The sequence below is a fragment of the Camelus dromedarius genome, chromosome 27 (genome assembly GCF_036321535.1).
Source record: "Camelus dromedarius isolate mCamDro1 chromosome 27, mCamDro1.pat, whole genome shotgun sequence".
In the NCBI taxonomy this organism is placed as follows: domain Eukaryota; kingdom Metazoa; phylum Chordata; class Mammalia; order Artiodactyla; family Camelidae; genus Camelus; species Camelus dromedarius.
The window spans coordinates 8,920,597-8,943,722 of NC_087462.1; the positions used below are offsets into that span (position 1 = coordinate 8,920,597).

Genomic DNA, 23,126 nt, shown 5'->3' on the forward strand with positions numbered 1-23,126 from the left:
AGAGAGGACCTGGCACATCAAAGGTGTTCAACTAATGAATCTGTGGAGTAGATGAATGAATAAATGAACAAACCCCAGCTTTTCAGGGAATGATTGGACCTCCAGATGCCCTGAGGTCGAGGCCTGTGTGCCCTTCAGGCCCCCTGCATGGCAGAGAAGTTTTGACAGTAGTGGAAATGAAACAGGGGCTGGTCTGATGGACATCAGTGAGTTTGCTGGTAGGGGAGTGAGAGGAACAGTCAGGGAAGACCTCCTGAAGTAGGTGGCATAGAGCTGGGACAGGCGGGATGAGGAGGAGCCAACCACACAGAGATGCAGAGAGAGCATCCCAGACAGCGGGCAGAGCACATGCAAAGGCCCTGAGATTCAGTGTGAAAAACAGAACAGCAAAAGCCAATGTGTGGATGGAGTGGCATGAGCAAAAGGGCCATCCAGGGTTAGCAGGGGCCAATCATGCAGGGTCTCGGGGCCAGGGGGAAGAGCTGGGATCTGTTCCAGGTGTGCTGTGAGAGAGCTTGAGCTTAACTGGATTGATGGTGTTAAATGTTCCGTGTGGCTGCCAGCTGCAGAAGGGGCTGTCGGGGGGCAGGAAGGAGGCAGGGACAGGTGGGAGAGACTGGAAAGGAAGCCCTGAGGGTGGAGCTTGCTGATGCCTTGGAAGTGGAGAGTGAGGGGAAGAGGGTCATTGTCATGGCTTGAGTGCCCCATCCTCCATTATTTGGAAAGCAATCCCAGGAGGGGCTGCTTTGGGGAGGGAAAGTGGATTAGGAGAGAGGGCAGCCAAGGGAGGGTGTGTTAGTGAGCAGATTATGCCTGTGGACTCTGCGTGGAACCTGCACTTCAGTTATCCCACTTGAGGGGCACAAGGCTGGGGTACTGATCCTCCACCTTCCATCAGTCATTGGTCAAGCACTGCCCCTGGGAAATTTTCATTCTCTGGTACCTCAGATCTGCCACGTGGCCAGAGAAGTCCCCCAGACAGAGTCCCTGCTGCTGGAGTTTGGGAGTGGAGCTGGGAGCACTGAAATGCTCAGGGCAAAGGGGTATGGCTGGGGCATTGACAGCATCTGCCACAAATGACACCTAAGTCTTTGGCCTGAAAAACCGGGTAGATATGGGGCTGGCAAACTATCACCCAAGGGGCCACATTGGCCTGTTGCCTATTTCCATATGGGCTGCCAGCTAAGCATGGCTTTTATGTTTTGGAATGGTTGAAAAAAAAAATCAAAAGAAAAACAGTGTTTCATGACCCATGAAAATCAGATGAAATTCACATTTCGTGTCCATAAAGTTTTCTTGGGACACAGGCACACTGGCTCGTTAACATATAATCTCTGGCTGCTTCTGCTCCCACAACCACAGAGCTGAGTAATGAGACAGAAACTGTATGACCTGCAAAGCTGAAAACATTTGCTCTCTGAACCTTTATGGGAAAAGTTAGGTGACCACTGGGGCAGACACTGGAGCCATTTATTGAAGGGGGAGGATGGTGTGTGAGATCAGGTTTGGGGTTTCATGGGGACTTTCTTGGCCCCAGGGTGTCTAGGTGGGACCCAAGTCCCAATTTGGGGGGCAGATTCAGAGCTTTGGCAGGCAGGGTGGCCACAGGTCTCACCTGCTCTTGGTTTCAGGCCTCTGCAAAGCCAGTCCTGCTTCATCAGCCAAAGGAAAGGAAGCCGACGGCAGAGCTGGATGGGGCATCCATGGAGGAAGCTGCTTCCTCCTGCCCCCAAAAATCCCCTCTTGAGGAGACCTGCCAGAAACTCTGGAAGAACCTCAAGATGCTCCCCCAGACAGGCAAGAAGGTCCAGCAGCAGCTGAAATCCCACCTGGTGGCTGTGCACTCCTCATCGCTCCAGGACACCAGGCCAGCGGGGGTGACCCACGGCTCAGGAGCTGGGGCAGGTGACTCAGCCTGGAAAGATAACTTCTACATGGACCCCTTTGTGGCCACATCCTTCCAAAGCCCCTCACAGCCCCAGGCTTCAAGAAACAAAGATGACCCCTCAAGGAAGGCCTTGAGGTCGGCCAGCTGGAACGAGGTGACCCCAAGGGTCAGGGGTTGGCGCCGGGCAATAGTGAGAGCCCTGTCCTCACAGGCGTCCAAACCAGAGCCAAGAGACTTGAAAGAACCACGGGATGACTGGCTCCCCGAGGAGTACCACACACCACCACCCTTCGCCCCTGGTTACTGCTAGGGGAGAGATTCACCCTGGTTCTGGGACCCTCGCTGCGGGGGGCTGCTGACGCCCGACCTCTTGCTCTCGGCCACTACCCACTAGCCATCAGGATCCTGAGAACTATAATAAAGACATTGCCTGGGTCTGGTCCTGCAGTTGCCAGTGGGGTGACCTGGTCATTTAAGGAATAATAATAATGTTACAGCAGTGGAGTCTGGGACACCTGTTGTGTGCCAGGCCCCCACACCAGTCTCTCCACATTCATTATTTTACACCCCTGAGCAGGTCCATAAGGTAGGCTCATTCTGCACATTTTAAAGAAGAGACTGAGGTTCTGAGAGGAGGAGAGGCGTGGCCAAGGTCACATGGCTGGTGTGTCAGCACCAGGATTTGAAGCCCGGTCACTTTGAGCCCTTTCCCCACACCCCCTGCACCAGGACTCAACTCTTGAGTGTGTCCTTGTCTGTAAACAGGGCTGTTCATGCCTTCTTCCTGGGGTTCTTGTGCAAATGAAGGAGCTGAGGCTTGCAGAGGACTTGGCACACAGTAAGCACTCCTGACATCAACGGCAGCTTTAGAAGAAGCGTATGAGGCCCTTTCCTTTAGAAAGGGAGAAGCCATCTATGGCCATACCATCCTGAACACACCGGATCTCTTCTAAAAAGGAAGAGGCAGTGCAGGACTGTGGTTGGGGGTGGCCTCTGGACGGAATCTTGAGTTGTGGGGCTGTGTGACCATTGGCAAGTCACTAAACCTCTCTAGGCTTGTTTCCTCATCTGGAAAATGAGGAGAAGGGCAGTTCCTCTTTCTCAGGATGAACCAGCAGAATGTGTATAAAACCTCGGCCCTTGGCGCACAATAGGTGCTTAGTAAATGGGGGTCAGGATTGGAGTGGGCACCCTTGAAATGACATACAGTAGAGGTATCTGGAATGATCCTTGGGGGCTGATCTTGGTGGCAGGAATGACCACTCCTTGGATGGATTGGGGCTCTAGTCTGGGCCCCAAGGATGAATGAAGTGAGTATGGGGCTTCCCAAATCTGCAAAGTGTAGAGGTCTGGGATCTGAAGTGTGGTGGGCCTGGGTTCAAGTCTGCCTCTGCAGATGACTTCGCAAGTGTGACCTTGGGCAAGTCACTCTGTTGCCTCTGAATGAAGTGTGAGTGCTCCTCAGCCAACCCTACTGGAATGTTACAGGAGCCAATGTGATGGCTGACCAGCAGGTGCTTCATAAACTGTAAAGTGTGGTGCCAGCCTCGGTGAATGACATGCCCATCACACACATCGCTCAGAGGCCTCCTCTGGCAGTTCTACTGAATCAACGAGGAGATGAAGCTTTAGTCCCCTCGAGGGATTCAGGGATTGAGGGGAAAAAAGGAGACTTGAGCCATCGGGGATAGGGAAGGCCTGGGGTGGGACAGCATGGCTTGATCTCCACACCTCATCTCTGCCCACCAAGACCCACAGTGAGGCACTTCCAGCCCCCAGAGTGGAGAGCCATCTAGAATTCAGCCCTTTCCCAGAACAAATGGGGAGTTCATGTCCCAGAGAGGGTGCAGCCACACCAAGATCACCCAGTGACAGAGGAAGGAGAGATCCTAGGCCGCCTCCCTCTCATCTGCCAGGTTTAAGGTGACAAACCTGTTTTCTGAGCAGCTGTGACTCAGTGATGTGTGTTTATTCCCAAAGCCCAGGGAGATCAGATTCCACAGGGGGATGAGGGATCACCCCACCTTCCTCCGGCCCGGCTCCTCCTCCGCGGTACCCTCAGATGCGGATGTGGAATGTGCTGTGTGCAAAGAGGAGAGGAGTCTGTCATCGGGCAGTGGGTAACCTTCCCTCTTCCTCCTCCCCAACACTCCCACCACCTCCCGAGGCCGGCAGGGAGCCACGGGAGCGGGAGATGGACCCCCTCAAAAAACCCTAGGTCGTGGCCCTCCTGACCCCCACGGGGGTTGAGATGACATCAATTTTTTTCTTTTTTTGCTTTTTTTTTCCAATTGAAGTCTAGGCAGTTTACAATGTGTCAATTTCTGCTGTACAGCATCATGTTTCAGTCATACATATACATAAATTCCTTTTTATATTCTTTTTCATCATGTATTACTACAGGATATTGAGTATAGTTCCCTGTGCTGTACAGTGGAAACTTGTTGTGTATCTATGTTATATACAGTAGTTAGTATCTGCACATCTCAAACTCCCAATCTACCCCTTCCCACCCCCTTGCCCCAGGTAACCATGTTTCTTATCTATGTCTGTGAGTCTGTTTCTGTTTTGTAAATAAGTTCATTTGTGCCCTTTTTTTTAGATTCCACACATAAGTGATATTGTATGAAATGTCTTTCTGTTTTGGAGAGCATATTACTTTGGACTGGAGTTTGCATCCTGGCTCTGTCTTAGACGCTGACTGGCTCCCTGTCTCTGGGCCTCAGTTACTCCTCTGTAAAATGGGGATAATAGCTGTCTCTCCTTCAAAGGGCGGTAATGTGAGGGCTAAGGGGACAAATGTGCAGGGCAGGACACACAGAGGATGCTCAGTTAGTGGCAAGAGATTTGTCCTGATGTCATTATTCGTGTCTCTATGTCAAGAGACCAGCCTTACTTATCCCAGGTTAGAGGAAGGAGGCCCTTTGCAGGCAAGGACACCACCAATGGTAATAACTACAACAGCTATGGTTATTACACACACAGTTATTGAGCACCTACTGTGTGCCAGGCACTGCTCTAAATTCTTCCCATGTACTAACTCAGAGGTCAGTGAATTTTTTTCTGTAAAGGGCCATATAGTTGATATTTCCAACTTTGCCCAATGACTCAACTCTGCCTCAAAGCTCAAAAGCAGCCGTAGACAATATGTACACAAATGGGCGTGGCTGTATGCCAATAAAACTATTGATGGACATGGAAACTGAATTTCATATCACTTTCGTGTGTTGTGGAGTATGATTTTTACTTGATTTTCCCCCCAACCAATTAAAAATGTAAAAGCCATTCTTAGCTCATGGGAGGTACAAAAGCAGGTAGCAAGGCGCCCCCTGTATCAACTCATTGAACCCTTGCTATCTGCCTTACAGCATGGGCTCTGATTCTCCCCAGGGCTGCCAAGTACAGTTGTACGGTCTGTTCACCGCAAAATGTTCAAGCAAGACAAGGCTGAAGTCCAACCATGTTCCGCTCACCCAAAGAGCTGTGTCCACCCACAGGAGGTGTCCACAAGGTCTCTATCCCCATTTTAAAGATGCAGGGACTGAGACCAGGGAGGGCAGGAGAGTTCCCCAAGGTCACAAATGAATGAACAGAGGAAATTTCCCAAACGGAGTCTGTGAACCTGTTCCATAAGAGCCCCTCTCATACACGTGGAAAAGGATTGTGTAGGGTGGCAAGGAGTGTCACCTGAGGAAGTCTGGTGCCCGAAGGATCATGTTCTGGAAGTCTTCCAGGGACAGCCGCCCGTCGTGGTCCCCATCGGCCTCATCCAGCACCTTCTCACACACCAGGCTGACCTCCTCAGCATTCAGCTCCCCCCGCGTCAGCTTGGTCACCGTCTGCTCCAGGTCCCAAGCGCAGATGTAGTCATCATTGTTAAAGTCTGTGGCATGGAATGGATGGGGACATAGGGGAAGGGGACAGCAGGTGGCAGGCAGGCTGGGCCAGTCGTGGGCGCATCTTGTCCCCATGAGGGACAAGGCCCCAGAGGGAACCCAAGACCCTGGGTAAAAGCTGGATCTTGCTTTGGAATTGGGCAGGGACCTGCTGGGAAATCATTCACTCAACAAGCATTTGTTGAGCACCTACTATGTGCCAGGCGTGTACTAATTGTTTTTCATTCATTCCCTCTTTCATTCATTTCCACAGTGCTGACTGTGTGCCAGCCACTGTGATAAATTTTCATGCACTCATTCATTCATTTGACAAGTATTCATTGAATACCTACTGTGTGCCAGGAACTAAGACAGTAGTGACCAAAACAGACGATGTCATTGCCCTTGGGTCTCCTCAGAGAGAAAGTTGGTAAGAAGTGAGCAGATCTGGGCGGGAGGGTATAGCTCAGTGGTAGAGTACCTGCTTAGCATGCAGGAGGTCCTGGGTTCAATTCCCCAGGACCTCCATGCTAGGATGTGGCAGGGAGAGTGAATCGGGGGGAAAGGGAAAGGGCTAGTTTTGACCTAAATTTCAAGGTGAGAAGGATCCAGGGGAAAGATATCCTAGACAAAGGGCACAGCAGAGGCAAAGGCCCGGAGGCAGAAAGAGTTTGACGTGTTGGGTAAACAGCCAGGCCAGTGTGGCTGGAATGGGATGAGGAGGGGAGGTACCAGCGTGGGGTGAAGGGCAGGGCCACGCAGGGCCTCTGAGCCCTTGGAGAGACATTTGTGATGGCAGAGCAGCCCCTGGCCCAAGACCTGGTCTTATTCCCACTTCCCCCACCTCCGGGGCCCTACACGCACCATAAATTTTAAAAGCGTAGTAGGCTTTGAGGTCGCGGGGAGCCATTTCGCTCATCACAGAAAACATGTCCAGGAAGTTGTCCAAGGTCATGTGACCATCCCCGTCCTCCGAGAAGACCTGGGCAATCCTCTGACGGAAGGGATTGTCCTAGAGACAGGAAGCAGGGAGGCCAGCCCCAACTAGGGTCTGGGGCAGGAGAAGGGCCCCACATGGTCTCACTGTCAGCACCCACCTTCCTAGGAACCTTCAAGTACCCCCCACCAAGACTCCCTCTCTCTCAAGGTCCCTGGAGAGGACTTTAGGCAACTTTACTCCCCTCTCCTGTGATCTGGGTGGTGTTGATCCCACTTTCAGCTCGAGAGGCAGTCCCATGACCCAGGTGAGGCCAATCAGAGATTTCCATTCACCTAGCAACCGTGAGTGCCTCCAGGATGGGCATGTAACTCAAACTGGCCAACCAGAGGCTGCCCTGAGACAGTTTCTGAAAAGCTGGGGTGGAGAGACCTATTTTTGCTTGCTGCAGAGCTGATGGGAGGAAATCTGGGGCAGTTGGGGGTTTCCCTTCACCACCGCAAGAGGACAGGCTGCCTCTTCCCTGGAGAAGCTGAAAGATGGAGGAAGATTCCCACACACATCCTCAGAGACCCTGGTTCCAGTTGTACCTGATGCTGGCCCAATCCTTGCATTTTGTTGTTCACGTTGATCCAACCCATTCTGTCTCTCTTGAATGAGGTTTCTGTCCCTTGTAATAAAATAATCTCTACTCACAGTCACTCACCCCACAAGTCCTCTCCAGAGTCACAAACTATGTGTCAAGCATCCAGTTGAGAAGAACCTGCATTTAATAGCTACTATTATGTAAAGAACTAATGTTCCATGAGGACTTGCCATGCCACAGACCCTGTACTGAGCCCTTTACCTGCATTGTCCTGTCTCATCTTCCCAACAAACCAGGGTTTGAATCCTGTCTCTGTCATGTCCTAACTGTGCCTATGAATAAGCAGTTTAACCTCTCTGGACCTCAGTTTCTTCATCTGTAAAATGAGACTAATTGCAGCACCCACCTCACAGGAATGCAACAAGGGCTATCTCTACTGTTTTTTTCCCTCCCTGCCCCACAGTCTGGGCATACCTTCAGCTCAGGCATGGTGCCAATGAGCTCGTAGGGCACCTTCACGTCAGGGCAGCTGGTATAGTCGAGAGGGACAAGCTGGGGGGCCAGGTCCTGATAGCGATAGTAGAGCCTGGTGTGGGAGGGAAACAATGAGAAAGACTGGGAGACGGGGGGTGGGCTTGCCTCCTCTCTCACTCTCACACCTGCTCACTCTACTCTGAAGGATGCTGGGTCCCCAAGAGCCATCGGCTCTGGGCCCAACCCTCATGCACACAGAGCCAGACCCAGGCACATTTATCCCCCTGGAGACAGGACCAAGGTAGACAGCCTCAGAGAAAGGAGGAATTAGATTGGGGGAAGCAAGCCAGGGAGAAAGAAGGATTTCCTGGAGGAGGGGGCATTGGTGCCCGGCTTTGAAACATGAGTCGAATCTTACCAGGCAGATAGGGTTGGCAGAAAAGAGAATGCTTAAGGTAAGGTCATTCAACATGAGAATTCAGAGAATCTGAGCCAATCTATGAATCTCTGGCTATCATCAGGCTGTTGTCAAGACCCTGCCTCTAAAGACCCTCATCTCTCCCTCTATCATGTGGGACAGGGTCCCCTCAAGGGTCCCCGGAGCAAAGACAAAAGGCTAATATTTGAAAGGGTTAATGAAAGGCATTTTGCAAAACACCAAAGGCCATATCCAATACCTAGATTGCGAGGCCAGCTCTCCACTCCAGTGCCCTCACCTGGTGATGCCATACTGTCCTTGGGGCCTGCTGAGCAGCAGCCTTATGGAGCCCATCCTTGATGGGTCAGAGGTCCCCAAGTTGCCAGGGACTGTCTCTGAGGGGGACAGGAGCCCCTGGATCACATGATGGCTAGGAACTTGAGGAGGGGGTATCTGGAACTTCAGTCCTGGGTCCCCTCGGAGAATAGCCTGGGTTTGGGTTTGGGTTTCTGTATGACCTTGAGCAAGTCCCCCTTCTCTTCCCCTTGGTAGGTCTGTCTAACAAGAAGCTTGAGACAGGCAGAATGTTAGCCCTCAAACTCCTTGGGGCTCTGCCCATCTACCCAGGGGCCTGGGGTCACCATCCCCTGTCCGAGCCTCAAGTTTCCCCATCAGTAATCCAATTATGATGGCCAAGGTGACCCTGCAAGCTGTCCTCACTCCGACAATGGGGCTCACTGGTGAAAGGTGTGCCCATCAATAATGGATGTCCCGTGCCCACACAACTGGGGCCTTGGCCTCGATTACTCTGAAGCCAAACCCCAGCCAGCTTGGGTTTCACAGCTCCAAGTTCATGGGTCAAGGCCTCTGGACAATCACTCCATGGGCCGAGTGATGAGGTGGAATAGCCGCCCATGCCCATCTGGCTCACACCAGGGACATGCAGCCGCCTCAGGCCTTCTCCCCAGATCCAGCCTTAATGCCGACCCCACAGCCCAGGGCTGCCCCTGGTTCCCAGCCTCTTCAAGGCTCGCCTCAGGAGGATCTGCCTCTCCCCAGCTCACACACTCTCTACGGCTCCCTGCCGCCCTTGGGAGAAAGCCCAAGCTCGTCAGCCTCGAGGCAGGACAATGTGGCCAGATGCGAGTTCCCAGTCTTCCCCCTCGGCGTCCATCCACTGACCATGCATGCGATCTCATTATCACTCAAACCCCTGTGAAGCATTGAGTGCCGTCAAATTGCAAATCCAGCAACATACAGACAGTTTCCAGGTCTTCCCTTGCTTCCTCCCCAGACTGACCTCATGATTTCCTTCCTCGTGAAGAAGGTGCAGTCCTGCCGAGAGAGATTTTGGCTTGGTCCAGACCCTGCCTGGTTGGGAAGGGGGGACCTCCTTCCTCTCCCACAACCCCAAGCCCATCGCTGCCTGCTGCCACACACAGAGTGGCGCCAGGATCGCTGGCTGACTGCACACCAGGGACAAAGGGATGCCGTCTGCATTTCTCAGGCCAGGAAACCAAGGCTGCCAAACGAACTGGGGTCCAGCCCATCACCCCTACCTGATACGCTTCCAGCTGCTCATGAGTGAACACGGTATGCTTGTTGCCCATGGTGAAGACCACTGCCTCCTGGAATACTCTGGAACACGCTGCCTAAGCCCCCAATCTCCTCAGGGCCACACAGGTTGCCAGGCTGCCACGCACCAGTGTCTGGGCAAATGTCCCTGCCCTGGCTGTCACCTGCCCACCCGCCCCATCACCCCCAGGCTGGGTGAGACTCAAGTTACAGCTGAGCTCTCTGGGCAACAGCCTGGGTGTGCCTACAGCCACCAGGGCAAGAAGGGTTGTGGGAGGTCACAGGGCAGACCTCAGTGGGGAGACCACACCTGCCACCACCAGGTGAGACTGGGGTTATGGGGCACCTTTGAGAGATGGGCAGGGTGGTGGAGAGGCTGTGAGCGCACCCTAGGTCAAATTCTAGCTCTCTACCCACTAGTGGTGTGGTCTTAGACAAGTCATCTGGTTTCTCTGAGCCTTGTTTGTAAGTTGGAAATTATATTAGTACCTACCTAGTAGAGTTGTTCTGAAGAGGTAATGAGATAATTAACGTAACCAAAAAAAAAAAGTTGAGCATTGGATATAAGCCAGTTCTAGGCACATAATGGTGAATAAGCTAGATGAGGTGTGCACTGGAGATGAGGGGGAACAGGAGGATGAAGATGCTGCTATTGCTTGAGAAAAGCAATTCAGTGTCTAAATTTGGGTTATATAACACAGTTGTTCTTTATTGCAGGACTTGTCAGAGCTTTTAATATGCTAATATGCACCATGCATCCTTCAAGGTGGATACAATGTAGTGGCTGCCCATCTTGAGGGTGATGGAACTGTTCTCCATCTTGATTGTAGTGTTGATGACATGGCTTCATTCCTTTGTCAAAGTTCATAGTACTGTAAACTGAAAAGGGTGCATTTTATGGATTGTAAATACATTTTTAAATGGTAACAATAATAAAAATAATTTAGGGGGGTTGAGGAGGGTAGTAATTATGTTTTATCCAGTCATAACAAGGAACGATGCACTGATTCCTGCTACAACGTGGATGAACCTCAAAACCATGACACTGAGTGAAAGAAACCAGGCACAAAAGGCCACATGCTGTATGATTCCATTTATATGAAATGTCCAGAATAGGCAAATCCACAGGCTAGAAAATAGATTTGTGGTTGCCAGGGGCTGAGGGAGGGGGATGGGAGCGACTGCTCATGGGTATGTAGGGTTTCTTTTTGAGGTGATGGAAATATTCTGGAATCAGATAATGGTGAAATTGCATAACACTGTGAATGTACTAAATGCCTCTGAATTGTGAACCTTAAAGGGTGACTTTGATGATATGTGAATGGTATTTCGGCTTTAAAAAAATTGTACATACGTTTTTACAGCAGCCTTATTCATAATCTTCAAAAACTGGAAACAACACAGACGTCCTTCACCTGGGGCATGAGTAAACAACCTGTGGCTTGTCCACACAATAGACTACCCCTCTGCCATAAAAAAGAATGGGCTCTTGATACACATAACGTGAATGAATCTCAAATCCATTATGCGAAGTGAAAGAAGACTCATTTCTTTCAAAGGACTCAAGAGGCTACCTGATAGATGATTCCATTTACAGGACATTCTCAAAAAGACAATATAGGAACAGAAAACAGATTAATGGCTGCCAGGAGCTGGCAGATGGGGGGTTGGGGGGAGCAAGGGAATTCTGAGGGTGATGGAATTCTTCTCTATCTTGATTGTAGTGTTGGTGACACTACTGTATTCCTTTGTCAAATCTCATAGTACTGTACACCAAAAAGGGTGCATTTTATGGCTTGTAAATACCTTTTTTGATATATTTTTATTGATATATAAATAAAAGTCAGTTTACAATGTGTCAGTTTCTGGGGTACAGCACAATACTTCAGTCATATAGCAACATACATATATTCATTTTCATATTCTTTTTAACCATGTTACTACAAGATATTGAATACAGTTCCCTGTGCCATACAGTATAAACTTGTTGTTTATCTATTTTATATATAGTAGTTAGTATCTGCAAATGTCAAACTCCCAATTTATCTCTTCCCAACTCCTTCCCCACCTGGTAACAATAAGTTTGATTTTTATGTCTGTGAGTCTGTTTCTGTTTTGTAAATACGTTTATTTGTCTTTTTTTTTTTTTTAGATTCCACATGTAAGTGATATCATATGGTATTTTTCTTTCTCTTTCTGGCTTACTTCGCTTAGAATGACATTCTCCAGGTCCATCCATGTTGCTGCAAATGGCATTATTTTATTATTTTTTATGGCTGAGTAGTATTCCATTATGTAAATATACCACAACTTCTTTATCCAGTCATCTATTGATGGACATTTAGGTTGTTTCCATGTCTTGGCTATTGTAAATAGTGCTGCTTTGAACATTAGGGTGCATGTATCTTTTTGAATTAAGGTTCCCTCTGGATATATACCCAGGGATTGCTGGCTCATAATACATTTTTTTTAATTATGACAATAACAAAACTAGTTTTTTGTTTTTTGGGGGAGTAGTAGTTAGGTTTTTTTTTTTTAATGGAGGCACTGGGGATTGAACCCTGGACCTCATGCATGCTAGGCATGCACTCTACCACTGAGCTATGCCCTCCTCCCCCTTTTTTTATTTTGCTGTAACCATCCCCTCCTTTAAAAAAAAATTGCTATACCCTCCCCTTTCTTTTTTAGTTTAATTAATTAATTTATTTTAAACTTTTTAAAAATGGAGGTACTGGGGATCAAATCCAGGACCCCACGCATACTAAGCGTGCACTCTACCATTGAGCTATAACCTCCCCATATATAACGTTCTTAAAATGACAAAATTATAGAAATGGAGAACAGATTGCTGGTTGCCCAAGTGCAGAGATAGGGGCTAGGTGGGTACGGCTGTAAGAATGCAACCAGAAGGATCTTTGTGATGCTGAACTGTTCTGTATCCTGCCGGTAGTGATGTCAATCTCCTGGTTGTGATATTGTATTATAGTGATGCAAGATATGATCATCAGGGGAGACTTAGTAAAGAATAGGCAGAATATCTCTGTACTATCTCTTTGTTTTTAAAATATTTTTATTGTGATAAAATACAACAGTTACCATCTTAACCATTTATAAGTGGACAGTTCAGTGGTATTCAATTCATTCACTTATTATGCAACCATCACCACCACCCACACCTATAGCTCTTTAATCTTGTAGATCTGAAACTCTGGCCCCACTAAACACTAACTCCTGTGGAGAGAGTATAGCTCAGTGGTAGAGTGCCTGCTTAGGATGCATCAGGTCCTGGGTTCAATCCCCAGTACTCCTGTTAAAAATGAATAAGCCTAATTATCTGCCCCCAGGGGAAAAAAAAATCCCACTAACTCCTCGTTCTCCCCTCCTTCAGCCCCTGGCACTTAACAATCCTACTTTCCATTTCTATTCATTTTCCTATTCCAAGAGCCTCACATAAGTGGAATCACACAGGATTTGTCCTTTTGTGACTGGCATCTCTCACTTAGATATAATGTCTTCAAGGGCAGCCACGTTGTAGACTGTGTCAGAATTTCCTTCCTTTTTAAGGAATCTTACAGTGGATGGCCTCATAGTGGGAAACAGTATAGGCTGAAATACAGTTTGTGACTCAGTTTCCCTGCCTATAAAATCAGGGTGGTGTACGTAACAGGGTGGCTGTGAGAGTTAATGAGATGATCCATTTGCATCCATGTAAAGTATTAGCTGTTATCATCATCCTCCTCCTCCCCATTTTATAGAAGAGGAAAGAGAAGCTCAGGGAGGTCAGGCCACTTGCTCCAGGGCACACAGCCTTCAAAGTGCCAAAAAAAAGGAGCTCCAAAACCACTGGTTTGACTGAGGGAGAACAGAATTCCCTCACCTGAGTCTGTCCTGTCCCTCCCTGAGGACTTGACTCTGCCATGGACGGCCGCATGAGTAAGCCGGCGCCATCTGGTCGCCCCCATCCGCTGGCACGGGAAAGCCCGAGCTCACTTGGCAATCTCATCAATTCCTGAATGCCAAAGGGTGAGCCTCTGACTGGAGAATTGGGCAGTCGTTTGCTTCCCCCTGCAGATAGAAAGGGGGAAATGCAGGCACCGTGCCCCTCTTTGTCAGGCCTCCTCCAGATTTGGGGGACGCTCCCTTCTTCTCCCTCTTCCACCCGCTAATCCCCTCCCCCACCCCCGTCACCAAAAAAGGTCCCTGGCACAATGTGGGCAACAGCAGGCCAAAGTTAAATGCACAAGAGCACATAATTTTGGACTCAGCAATTCCACTGCTAGAGATTCAGGCCACTTGCAAAACTCAGGTAAGATTTGTGGGAGGTAGATGGTCATTGGTAGGGAGGACTTCTCTCAGCCATCCATACTTTGAGGAAGGTGTGATGGAGGTATACGTGCTGTCTTGGAAAGAGTTTCAAAACATTTTGGTAAATGTAAAGCACAGAGGAAGATGAGTCACACTACAAAATATAAAGTTTAAAAGGATAGAAAGAAACAAAAAGAGAACTATGTTTGATTATGACAATAGGTCTGCTTATTCAACAAATTACTTGTGATCTCAGGGAATTAAAAAAAAAAAAAAACCCAACTCATTGGAGTCCCAAGTGTTACGACACTGATAGCTCAGGGGTTTGGGTATACCTTATGCAACTATTTTCTCTTATTGCAGCCTCAAAGCCAAAGTGACTAGAGAATCAACATTTTTATTCTCAGGGAAACCAAACCTTGCTGCAACTCTACCCAAGGAATGAAGGCATCTGGAGTGAGCCCAAGAGAAACAAGATCTATGTCCATACAGAGACCTACACTGATGTTCACAGCAGCTCTGTTCATTATAGCCACAAACTGGAAACAACTCGGGTATCTATCCACAGGTGAGTGGATAAACAAACTGAATACATTTATGTACAATGGAATAACGCTAACCAGTAAAAATGAAGTACTGTTATACCAAACAACAGGAAGAATCTCAAACACGTTATGTCTAGTGAAAGAATTCTAACTAGAGAGAACACGTTATGATTACCCGTATATTGAACTTTAAAAAAAAGACAATTATATTCTACAGTGACAGAAAACATATTTGGAGTTGCCTGGGGAGAGGGATGGGGGAATTAGCTGGAAAAGAGAACAAAGGAACCTTGGGGTGATGGAATGTTCTTTATCTTGGTTGTGGAAGCGATTACATAGGTGTACAAATGTGACAATACTTATTAAAGGGTACAGTTTAAATGGGTGCGTCTTACTGTTTATAAATTGTACGTCAACAGAATCGATTTTTAAAACTATTTTAAATACCACCAACATATATTTCACATAATACCGTCATTTACCGAAAGCTGAAAAAATAACTAGTACTTAAGTTTTCAAAATTAGGTTACCTATTGAACCCTTAAAATATGTCAGAAAAAGATAACAGAACATCCACATAAGCGCAAAACACTCAAGAAAACATTGCGTTTTAGCAAACAGGGTCTTTGTCACATCGGCTTCCCAGGTCTAGGCGCCCAATGCGGGGGAAATCTGAAGTGGGCACCAAAACCGGAAGTGTGGCACGAGAAGGTGACTCTCCAAGCCCGCCCCGGAACCCGAAAGTGTGGCCCGAGTCTGGAGATTAAGGGCTCACGCTCACCGCCTACCTCGACCAATCAAAATGAATGGAGGCGGGCCTTCGGGTGGAAATAGTGTTATCAAACAGGAAGTGTGGCATTTACCTCCCGAACTTGAGACGGGCGCCATGGAGGCCTACGAGCAGGTCCAAAAGGGGCCCCTGAAGCTGAAAGGCGTCGCAGAGCTCGGCGTGACCAAGCGGTAAGCCTTGAGAGCCCGTGGGACGCCGAATTCTGCCCCTTTAAGCCTCTTTCTGAGACCCCGGGGTGCTGCCCTCTGACCCGCCACTGCTGCTTCTTACCCCCGTCTCCCTTCCCAGGAAGAAGAAAAAGAAGGACAAAGATAAGGCGAAACTTCTGGAAGCGATGGGAACGAGCAAAAAGAACGAGGAGGAGAAGCGGCGCGGTCTGGACAAGCGGACCCCGGCCCAGGCGGCCTTCGAAAAGATGCAGGAGAAGCGGGTAAGGCGGGTGGAGAGCCTAGGGATGCTCCGTGTCGCGGGCCCGGGTCTCCCAGCGTGGATGCTGAGGCAGGGCCCGGAAACTCGTAACCGGGGCCTGCCCCCGGACACTCGGGTGATGGGGAGCGGTCAGAGAGGACCTAATTCTGGGGAGAAGATGCTGCGTGAGTAAGAGAGGAAGAGTCCACGGCGGGGAAGCTCCGAGGACAGGAAGCTCCTCTGGCTGGAGTGGACCGCAGAGCGGAGCGGCAGAGACGCCGTTTGGATTCGAGCGCTGTCGCTCATTTGCCCAGTGATACTGGGTCCGTGACTCATCTGTCCGTGCCTCAGTTTCCTCATATGTAGGGGTCAGGATAATGTTTTCACCTAACAGGGATAAGAACTTCGGATGAAGTCATGCCGGTAAACGGCACTCAGTCTAACATAAAATCAATGCTCAGTTAATGTTAGCTGTTGATATTAAATGGGCATGCTCGCTGCTGTAAGTCACCAGGAAGTGTTTCCATGACGACTTCAGCAGGTTCAAGTATATTGTATTTAAAAGCCACTGATAAATAACTTCTCTTGATATTAAACACTTAATAAATTTGGGTGGTGAGGGATAGGAGAGGTCAGTGTAGGATAGATAAGTTCTGCCCATTATGCTTGGGAGAGGGAATAATCAGTTTGGGTCAGTGGTTCTCACTTGGGACTGTTTTTTGCCCCATCTCCAACCCCAAGAAGACATTTGACAATGTTTGCAGACGTTTTTGTTTATTACAGTTTGGGCGTCAGGGGTAGGGCGGTGCTACTAGCTTCTAGTGGGTAAAGGCCAGGGATGCTGTTCAACGTCTGACAGTGCCCCCCACAGCAAAGAATGGTCTGGCCTAAAATGTCGGTAGTGCCGAGGCTGACACCCCCCAACCCTGACCTGGGTGATTGATCCACTGGTATCGGTGAAAGTTAACTCACTACTCCCAGGCCTAATTGAGTCGTACGAGGGGCAAAAAGAGAGAGAGACCCACCCGCTTTGACAGAACTGACCTGTGTCCCATTCTGTGTCTGCTGCTGTGGTGGTGTAACTCTGGCTAAGTTGGCTAACTTTCTACACCTCAATTTCCTCATCTGTAAAGTGGGACTCAAGTCCCTACCTCATAGGTTTAGAGAATTTAACAAGTAAATGCACTTAAGTCCCTTCCTTAAAGTTATAGTCAGAGGCAGAGCTGGGATTTTACTGCTGCACTCAGGGTGGAGTGGGGGAGAGGCTCATGCAACTGTCAAGGTGACTAATAATGGCCGCTCAGAGTTGGGCAGTAGTAGTAGAAGTGATGGAAGGTGTCAAGTTTGGGATAGGTTTTGAAGGAAGAACGGCCAGATTAGCTGATGGATTGGTTGTGGACTGAGAAAGAGGAATCAAGGAAGACCAAGATGGGAGAATTTGGTGGGAGAAGCTGGATGAATGAAGGTGCTGTTCACTGAGATAGGAAGGACTTCACATAAAACAGGTTTCTAAAGCAGGGGATCAAGGTCTTGGTTTTAGAGAGAAGTTAAATTTGAGGTATCCGTTAGAAATCCAAGTGGAGAATTCTCGTGAATCGTTCGTTATCTGAATCTGCAGTTTGGAGGAAAAGTCTGCGCCCAGACAAACATTTGAGAATTGCTCTGGGACCAGATGAGATCCTTGAGGAGGGGTAGTGACAGAAAAAGTGTAGCATCTGGCCTCTGGTAATTATAGGGTAGCAGAAAGGAAACTTCAAAGGAGCACGGGAAGGGAGGATGCCAGGAGGGAGCGTGTCCTTAGGACCCGAGTGGAGAAAGTTCTTCAAGAAGGAAGACGTGATCAACTGTTATAATCTGGCAAGAGGTCTAGTGGGCTGAGCACTCGGAGCCCTCAGTTGGAATGAGGAGGAAGAAAGGTTGATTAGAGTGCTTCTAAGTGGGGGTGGGGCAAGGCAGACATGGAGACAAGGATTAGAAATAAGTCTTGGGAGATATGCTGTCAAAGGGGACGGAGAAACGGGCCTGTAGCTAGAGGGTGCAAAGGTCCAGGTGAAACTTTTGTTGTTGGCATTGAAGACCAGAAGTATTGCTGTGGGTTTTGTTTGACCCAGAAGACAGAAAGAGATGAGATGGGTGAGAGAGAGAAGGGAGCAGGTGTGGGCAAAGCGAGGTACAGCTGGAAATCCAGATGCCCACGTGGAAGTGTTAGATTGAGCACAGTGAGCTTTATGGGCTGGATGGCTCCTGGAAGGAAGGCCCCAGCCTGGTGGAAGGGACAGGGCTTGGTATCTCCAGCCCCCTCTTCCTCTGTGCATTCTGGTCCTCATTTTTCTCTCGTCTGTGAAATGGGGTTGGCAACAGCACCCGAGGCACCTGTGAACTCGGTGCATGGAATGGGAAGAGGGAGGGCAGAGGCCCGCCAAATGCCTGGCAGTGGTGACAGCTGGTCAAGTCAGTGTGGCCTCTTGTGAGGAGACTCAGGCCTCACGTGGGCTCACGGCAGCCGGAAGAGGCAAAGATGGACAAGGCAGGTACTCCAGAGGGAGTGTCAGCCTGGCGAAGGCTGCCTGGATGCAGCGAGGATGAGAAGGCAGCGTAGGAGAAGAGGAGGGACAGGGGGAGCAGCCAGGTCCAGTCACCAGTACCTTTTGTGGGTCTGACTGGGCTTAGCTGGGTGGTTCTTCTGCTGGCCTACCTTGGAATCCAGTGCAGTCAGTGACAGCTGGGGCTGGAGGCCCAGCTGGGCTGGAACATCCGAGATGGCTTCACCATCACATGTCTCGTGCCTCAGTGCTCCTTCTGTGGCCTCTCTCCCCATGTGTCACCTCATTCTCCAGGTCCTTGCTTTCCAGCAAGATCAGCAGACTTTCTGCATGGTGGTTGCCTTCCAAGAACACAAAGGAAAGGCTGCTGGGTCTTACGGCTTCAGCCCAGCACTGGCACTGCATTCTGTTAAGTAAACTGAGCCCAGAGTCAGTGTGGCAGAGGACTGCACCAGGGCACCAGTGCCAGGCAGCTCAGTCTGTGGGGTGGGGATGTACCAACGAGAGAGTCGGCCACAATCATCCACGAGTAAGTGGAGAGCTAGGTGCATCCCCATGTCTGGCTGTCTCTGCATTGTGTGCTTTTAACTCACCAGGTACCACTGGTGTTGGACACGTGGTGGGGCAGGTTGTGGTGGGACAGGATGCATATTCCAGAACTGTGCTTCTCAAGGTGATCTGGACCTTGTTGCGCTCTTGGCGCTGCGGACTGTCACTGGAGCACCTGCTATGTGTCAAGCCTCTTACTTTCCTCATTTCTCTTCTTTTCTCGAACCCCATCTGAGTCTTTGTTTTTCAACCCACTGAGAATGCAGTCAGTTGCCTGAGGATGCAGGAAGCACATGTGCAGCTCCCAGCAGAGGCTCCTTAAGTCAGTGCTAGTGCCTTTCCTGCCGCTCAGACCAAAAGGCAGCTGACGTGGGTTCCCAGTGGGATGTGTTAGGGGCATCCCTCTTGGATGAGCCCGCGTGGAGGTGAGGGAGGTGCAAGGTGTACACCCCGAGACCGCCAGCCATTCTGAGTGTGAAGGCCAGACTGGCCAGGGCTCCCAGCTTCCCTCTTTTGCTGACCTGGGCTGCATCAGGCACATGACTCACCTCCATTTCTCTCCTCTCTTCAGCAAATGGAAAGGATCTTGAAGAAAGCATCCAAAACCCACAAGCAGAGAGTTGAGGTAAGTCATGTGCTGATGGGGGAGACTGAGCCATGTGGGGACCAGGCTTGGCCCAGAGGTGAGGAGCCGGGCAGAGAAGCCATTGGAGTGTTGGTGGAGAGGGGGTTCACCCACCTTTCCCGGAGTCATTTAAGGGCAAGACCAGGGTCCTGGCATCTCTTAAGGCCTGGTTGGGTGGCTTTGAGAGTAGGGGTTCATTGAGGAGAGACAGGGTGTGGAGAAGTGGGAGTGGGCAGCGCCACATATGCCCAGTGCCCTGCTTGGGTCTGTGCTGATGCGGGCTTTCTCCTCGGCTTTCCCAGGACTTCAACAGACACCTGGACACACTCACAGAGCACTATGACATCCCCAAAGTCAGCTGGACGAAGTAGCCTCCCTGCCCAGGACAAGGAGTGGCGTCGGGGGAAGCAGAAGGCGAAGTTGGGGTTATGTTTGGTGTCTTTGGTTTTTTCCAGAAACATTCTTTTACACACACCCTGGCATCTTCTGCCGAGCGGTGCTTTTCAGAGAAGTTTGCCCTCATTCTGGAACTTGATTAAAGTAAGACTGTCCTTTAACTCTCTTTTGATTTCTTGGTAGCACATAGAAGATAAACCTCTTTAGTTTGGACTGGAAATTTTTGAAAGTTTATCCAGAGATTAAGATTATTTCTGTGTACCTGCTATGGAAAAGTGTTTTACTCCTGAGTCGTGTCTAATTCTTGTGACAGCCAGCCAGCTAGCTTTGCCTGAATGAACCTGACTCCAGAGGACAAGGAGCTGATGCCAACATGGACTGCAGCATGTAGACCCCTGTAGGGCCCTGCAGGGGCTGCCCTTCCAAGCTCCCTCTAGCTTGGGGCTTTTGCACTTCCATCCAGGGCCTGGGGAAGGCCCTTTCAGCTTCATGGCTTTCAGACTGCCTCCTCAGCCACCGGGCCAGTGAGACAGTGCAGCTGGAGAAGCAGAACCACCTAAGGCAAGGATGGAATGTATGCCTGTGGCCAGCATGTGACCTCTTCTCCCAGGATCCCCATTCCAGACATGTCTAGCAGGTGTTGCCTTGGCAGACATTGCCAGTCAAGCACAGCATTCTTTGCAGTGGAACCCAGACTCAGCCTGCCTTCTCACCCTCAACCCTAGGCTCTGAAGAGCCCCACATATTTATTGATTGTTGGCACATCACATGTTTGGTGTTGCTGACCTAAAGACACCCCTCAGGTGAGAAGACCAAGGCAGAGCCCCAGCACAGACATGGGGGCAGTCAAAGGGAGGACCCAGGGTCCTGTGCTGGAGAGCCAGGATCTTTGAGGGCCTACCTGGACCCGCCAGGTGAGGATCAAATTGCATATTGCTGTTGGGAGAAAGGGTGTTGACAGATGCTGAAAGAAAACAAAGAAAAGAAAAACCAAGTGTTTGGGACTGTCATGTGAAAGCAGAATAAAACAAAAAACAGTTATTAAATATAAGTCTGAGTGTCTTAATTATAGGCTGTTTGATTACCACAAGAAATGCTGCCTTTTGGATTATCACACACGAATGTACATACTGCAAAACCACTGTTCACCCTCAATTTGGAGGAAATTAGATGATGTGTGTTTCCATCTGTGGTTTGCAACCCACCCAAAAGAGGTGATACACCTCTCATTAGCAGTGGCTTCTTTGGGTGGATTCCCGCATCGACTGGTAGAAAGGCACTTTAGGCCTTGTCCATCTGTGAGCTGGTTGTTGGGGTCTGTGAGCATGATCTTCTGGTGCTATGAAAAGCCTGCAGCCAGTACCAGGAAAGATAGATTCCAATTCTTTCTAACAAGCCGCTTCAAAATTGAGTGACTTAAAGCAACAGTATTTTTTTTTCAAGATTCTTTGGGTTTACTGCTCAACTGGAGACTTCTGCTCCATGTAGTGTAGTTTAGTTCACTGTGAGCTGTGTTGACTTGCCAGGAGCCAGGAGGTCCTCTAGGACCTGTCTTCCCATAACCTGTTCCGTTGGCCAACACAAGTCATTGCCAAACTCACTCTGGGAAGAACTACACAAGGGCAGAAACACCAGGAGATGCGGTTTATTGGGGGCCATCACTGCTATAGTGTACCACAATAGTTCTCCAAATCTGTTGGACTCCTGGCGAGCAGTAAGCACCACTGATGCTGCCTGGAGTCAGGTTTGTCATTGAGATTTTTCAGAGCTCCCCTGGTGACCCCAGTGTGTAACGAAGCTTGAGAAACACTGGTCTACCACAATAAGTCTGGTCTGAGATGTTGTAGAGGTCAGATCTGGCTTATACATTAACTGCCAAGGATGAAATTCACGTATGATTCAAATTCCCCCACAAATGGAGAAAAGGAGGTTACAAGTAATTGATGTGTACTTACTGTGAAAGTATTCTTGGCCTTTGTTTCCTCAAAAGACTTTGGTCTTCCCAGCCCCCTTGATACTATATTAAACATCTAAAATGCCCAGAGCAAGCCTGAAAGGAAATGTTCCGGAACAAGAGGGGTTACCTCTCCGTGGTAGCTTTCTTTATGCTTTAAACTCTTTGGCATTTTTCTCAGTAAGATATAGTTTTGTAATTTTTTAAAAAGGGCATGTTTTTATATAACATTGCAATGAATTGGGCATATTATGAGACTAGGTGTGATAGGATTTCTTTAGAGACAATTGGTGTCAAAAAGCCTCTCACTTGGATTCATTTGATAATCTTTAGAGATTCCAGTTTTCTTTGGATTTTCTTGCACTTAACATCTCTACCCTAAGTAGAGAATATATAACCACAGACTGCAAAAACTATCTTTCAACACCTCAGATGGAGACAGTAGGGAAGATAAAAGTGAGAGGCTGGCAGCCTGGGTAAATGGTTCTGATAACTGCAGAGTTGGGCTCAGGGCGCTGTGATGGTTCATTGGGATATAATGCAGGCATTTCTCAAAAGCTCGATTTCATAAAAGCAAACAAGATATAATTCAATTAATCAGGGGTCACAATATGCAATACCCACAGTGGCCACTAATTATAGAAAGAAAACACGTGCTTTTTGCCTAGGTTCAGTGGGGCATGGTTTTCAGGAGATTATTTCAGTCAATAAACTGGCACGCATGTTCACTGACAAATGTTGACACTGACGGGTGACAGGAAGTGATTTGATAAGGCTTGATTGCCATTCAGAGAGTTTGGCCTCTTTCCAAGTAACCACTACCTTACCTTCCATATAAAGGGTGTCACAATTAGTAATTGCATATTTGTCTCCTAGATTTCCTGACCAGACTGAGTTCCATAGGGCTGGGAGCTAGGTGGGTTCCACCACCGGATCTCTCACCTAATTTGGCCCACAAAGTGGGGTTTTCCAGCTGTTACGGCCTCAGTGGCCCAGCCAGGCAGCTAGAGAGCTCCCTGCTTCAGTCGGCCCCGCCCGGCCCCGCCCGGCCCCGCCCGGCCCCGCCCGGCCCCGCCCGGCCCCGCCCGGCCCCGCCCGGCCCATATTAGCCCCGCCCATATTAGCCCCGCCCCTCTGGGCTTACTTCCGGGATGCTTGAGGAAGGACCAGGAAACAAGGGTCATCGGGCTTATTACGCCTGCGCAAACTGCGCCGTGCGCCTGCGCATTCTTGCCAGCTCCTCCCCCGCCGGACATAA

At 49.3% G+C, this 23,126-nt stretch overlaps 4 protein-coding genes across 4 annotated transcripts in view; 3 read left to right on the forward strand and 1 right to left on the reverse strand.

The window, feature by feature from the left end:
* Positions 1 to 197, forward strand: part of LOC105105134 (ultra-long-chain fatty acid omega-hydroxylase) — a 13,541-nt gene extending 13,344 nt beyond the window's left edge. Inside the window, exon 4 of the mRNA XM_064479572.1 lies at positions 139 to 197. Coding sequence (XP_064335642.1) covers positions 139 to 197 — 59 coding nt within the window. The remainder of the gene's footprint in view (positions 1 to 138) is intronic.
* Positions 198 to 1,451: 1,254 nt separating this feature from the next.
* Positions 1,452 to 2,335, forward strand: HSH2D (hematopoietic SH2 domain containing; the record flags this gene model as incomplete). Its single annotated transcript, XM_064479573.1, has 1 exon — positions 1,452 to 2,335. A coding segment is annotated over one exon (747 nt), but the record flags the coding sequence as incomplete, so codon positions are not given.
* A 3,236-nt stretch (positions 2,336 to 5,571) lies between these two features.
* CIB3 (calcium and integrin binding family member 3) lies at positions 5,572 to 9,865 on the reverse strand. Its single transcript, XM_010995054.3, has 5 exons — positions 9,738 to 9,865; positions 9,479 to 9,513; positions 7,761 to 7,872; positions 6,628 to 6,775; positions 5,572 to 5,771 (listed from the first exon to the last, which is right to left on the reverse strand). Exons 1-5 carry the CDS (start codon positions 9,786 to 9,788, stop codon positions 5,572 to 5,574), a joined length of 546 nt encoding a protein of 181 aa, XP_010993356.3. The 5' UTR covers positions 9,789 to 9,865.
* Positions 9,866 to 15,429: 5,564 nt separating this feature from the next.
* FAM32A (family with sequence similarity 32 member A) lies at positions 15,430 to 20,075 on the forward strand. Its single transcript, XM_010995056.3, has 4 exons — positions 15,430 to 15,563; positions 15,682 to 15,823; positions 19,465 to 19,518; positions 19,821 to 20,075. Exons 1-4 carry the CDS (start codon positions 15,490 to 15,492, stop codon positions 19,887 to 19,889), a joined length of 339 nt encoding a protein of 112 aa, XP_010993358.1. The 5' UTR covers positions 15,430 to 15,489; the 3' UTR covers positions 19,890 to 20,075.
* The last annotated feature ends 3,051 nt before the right edge of the window (positions 20,076 to 23,126 follow it).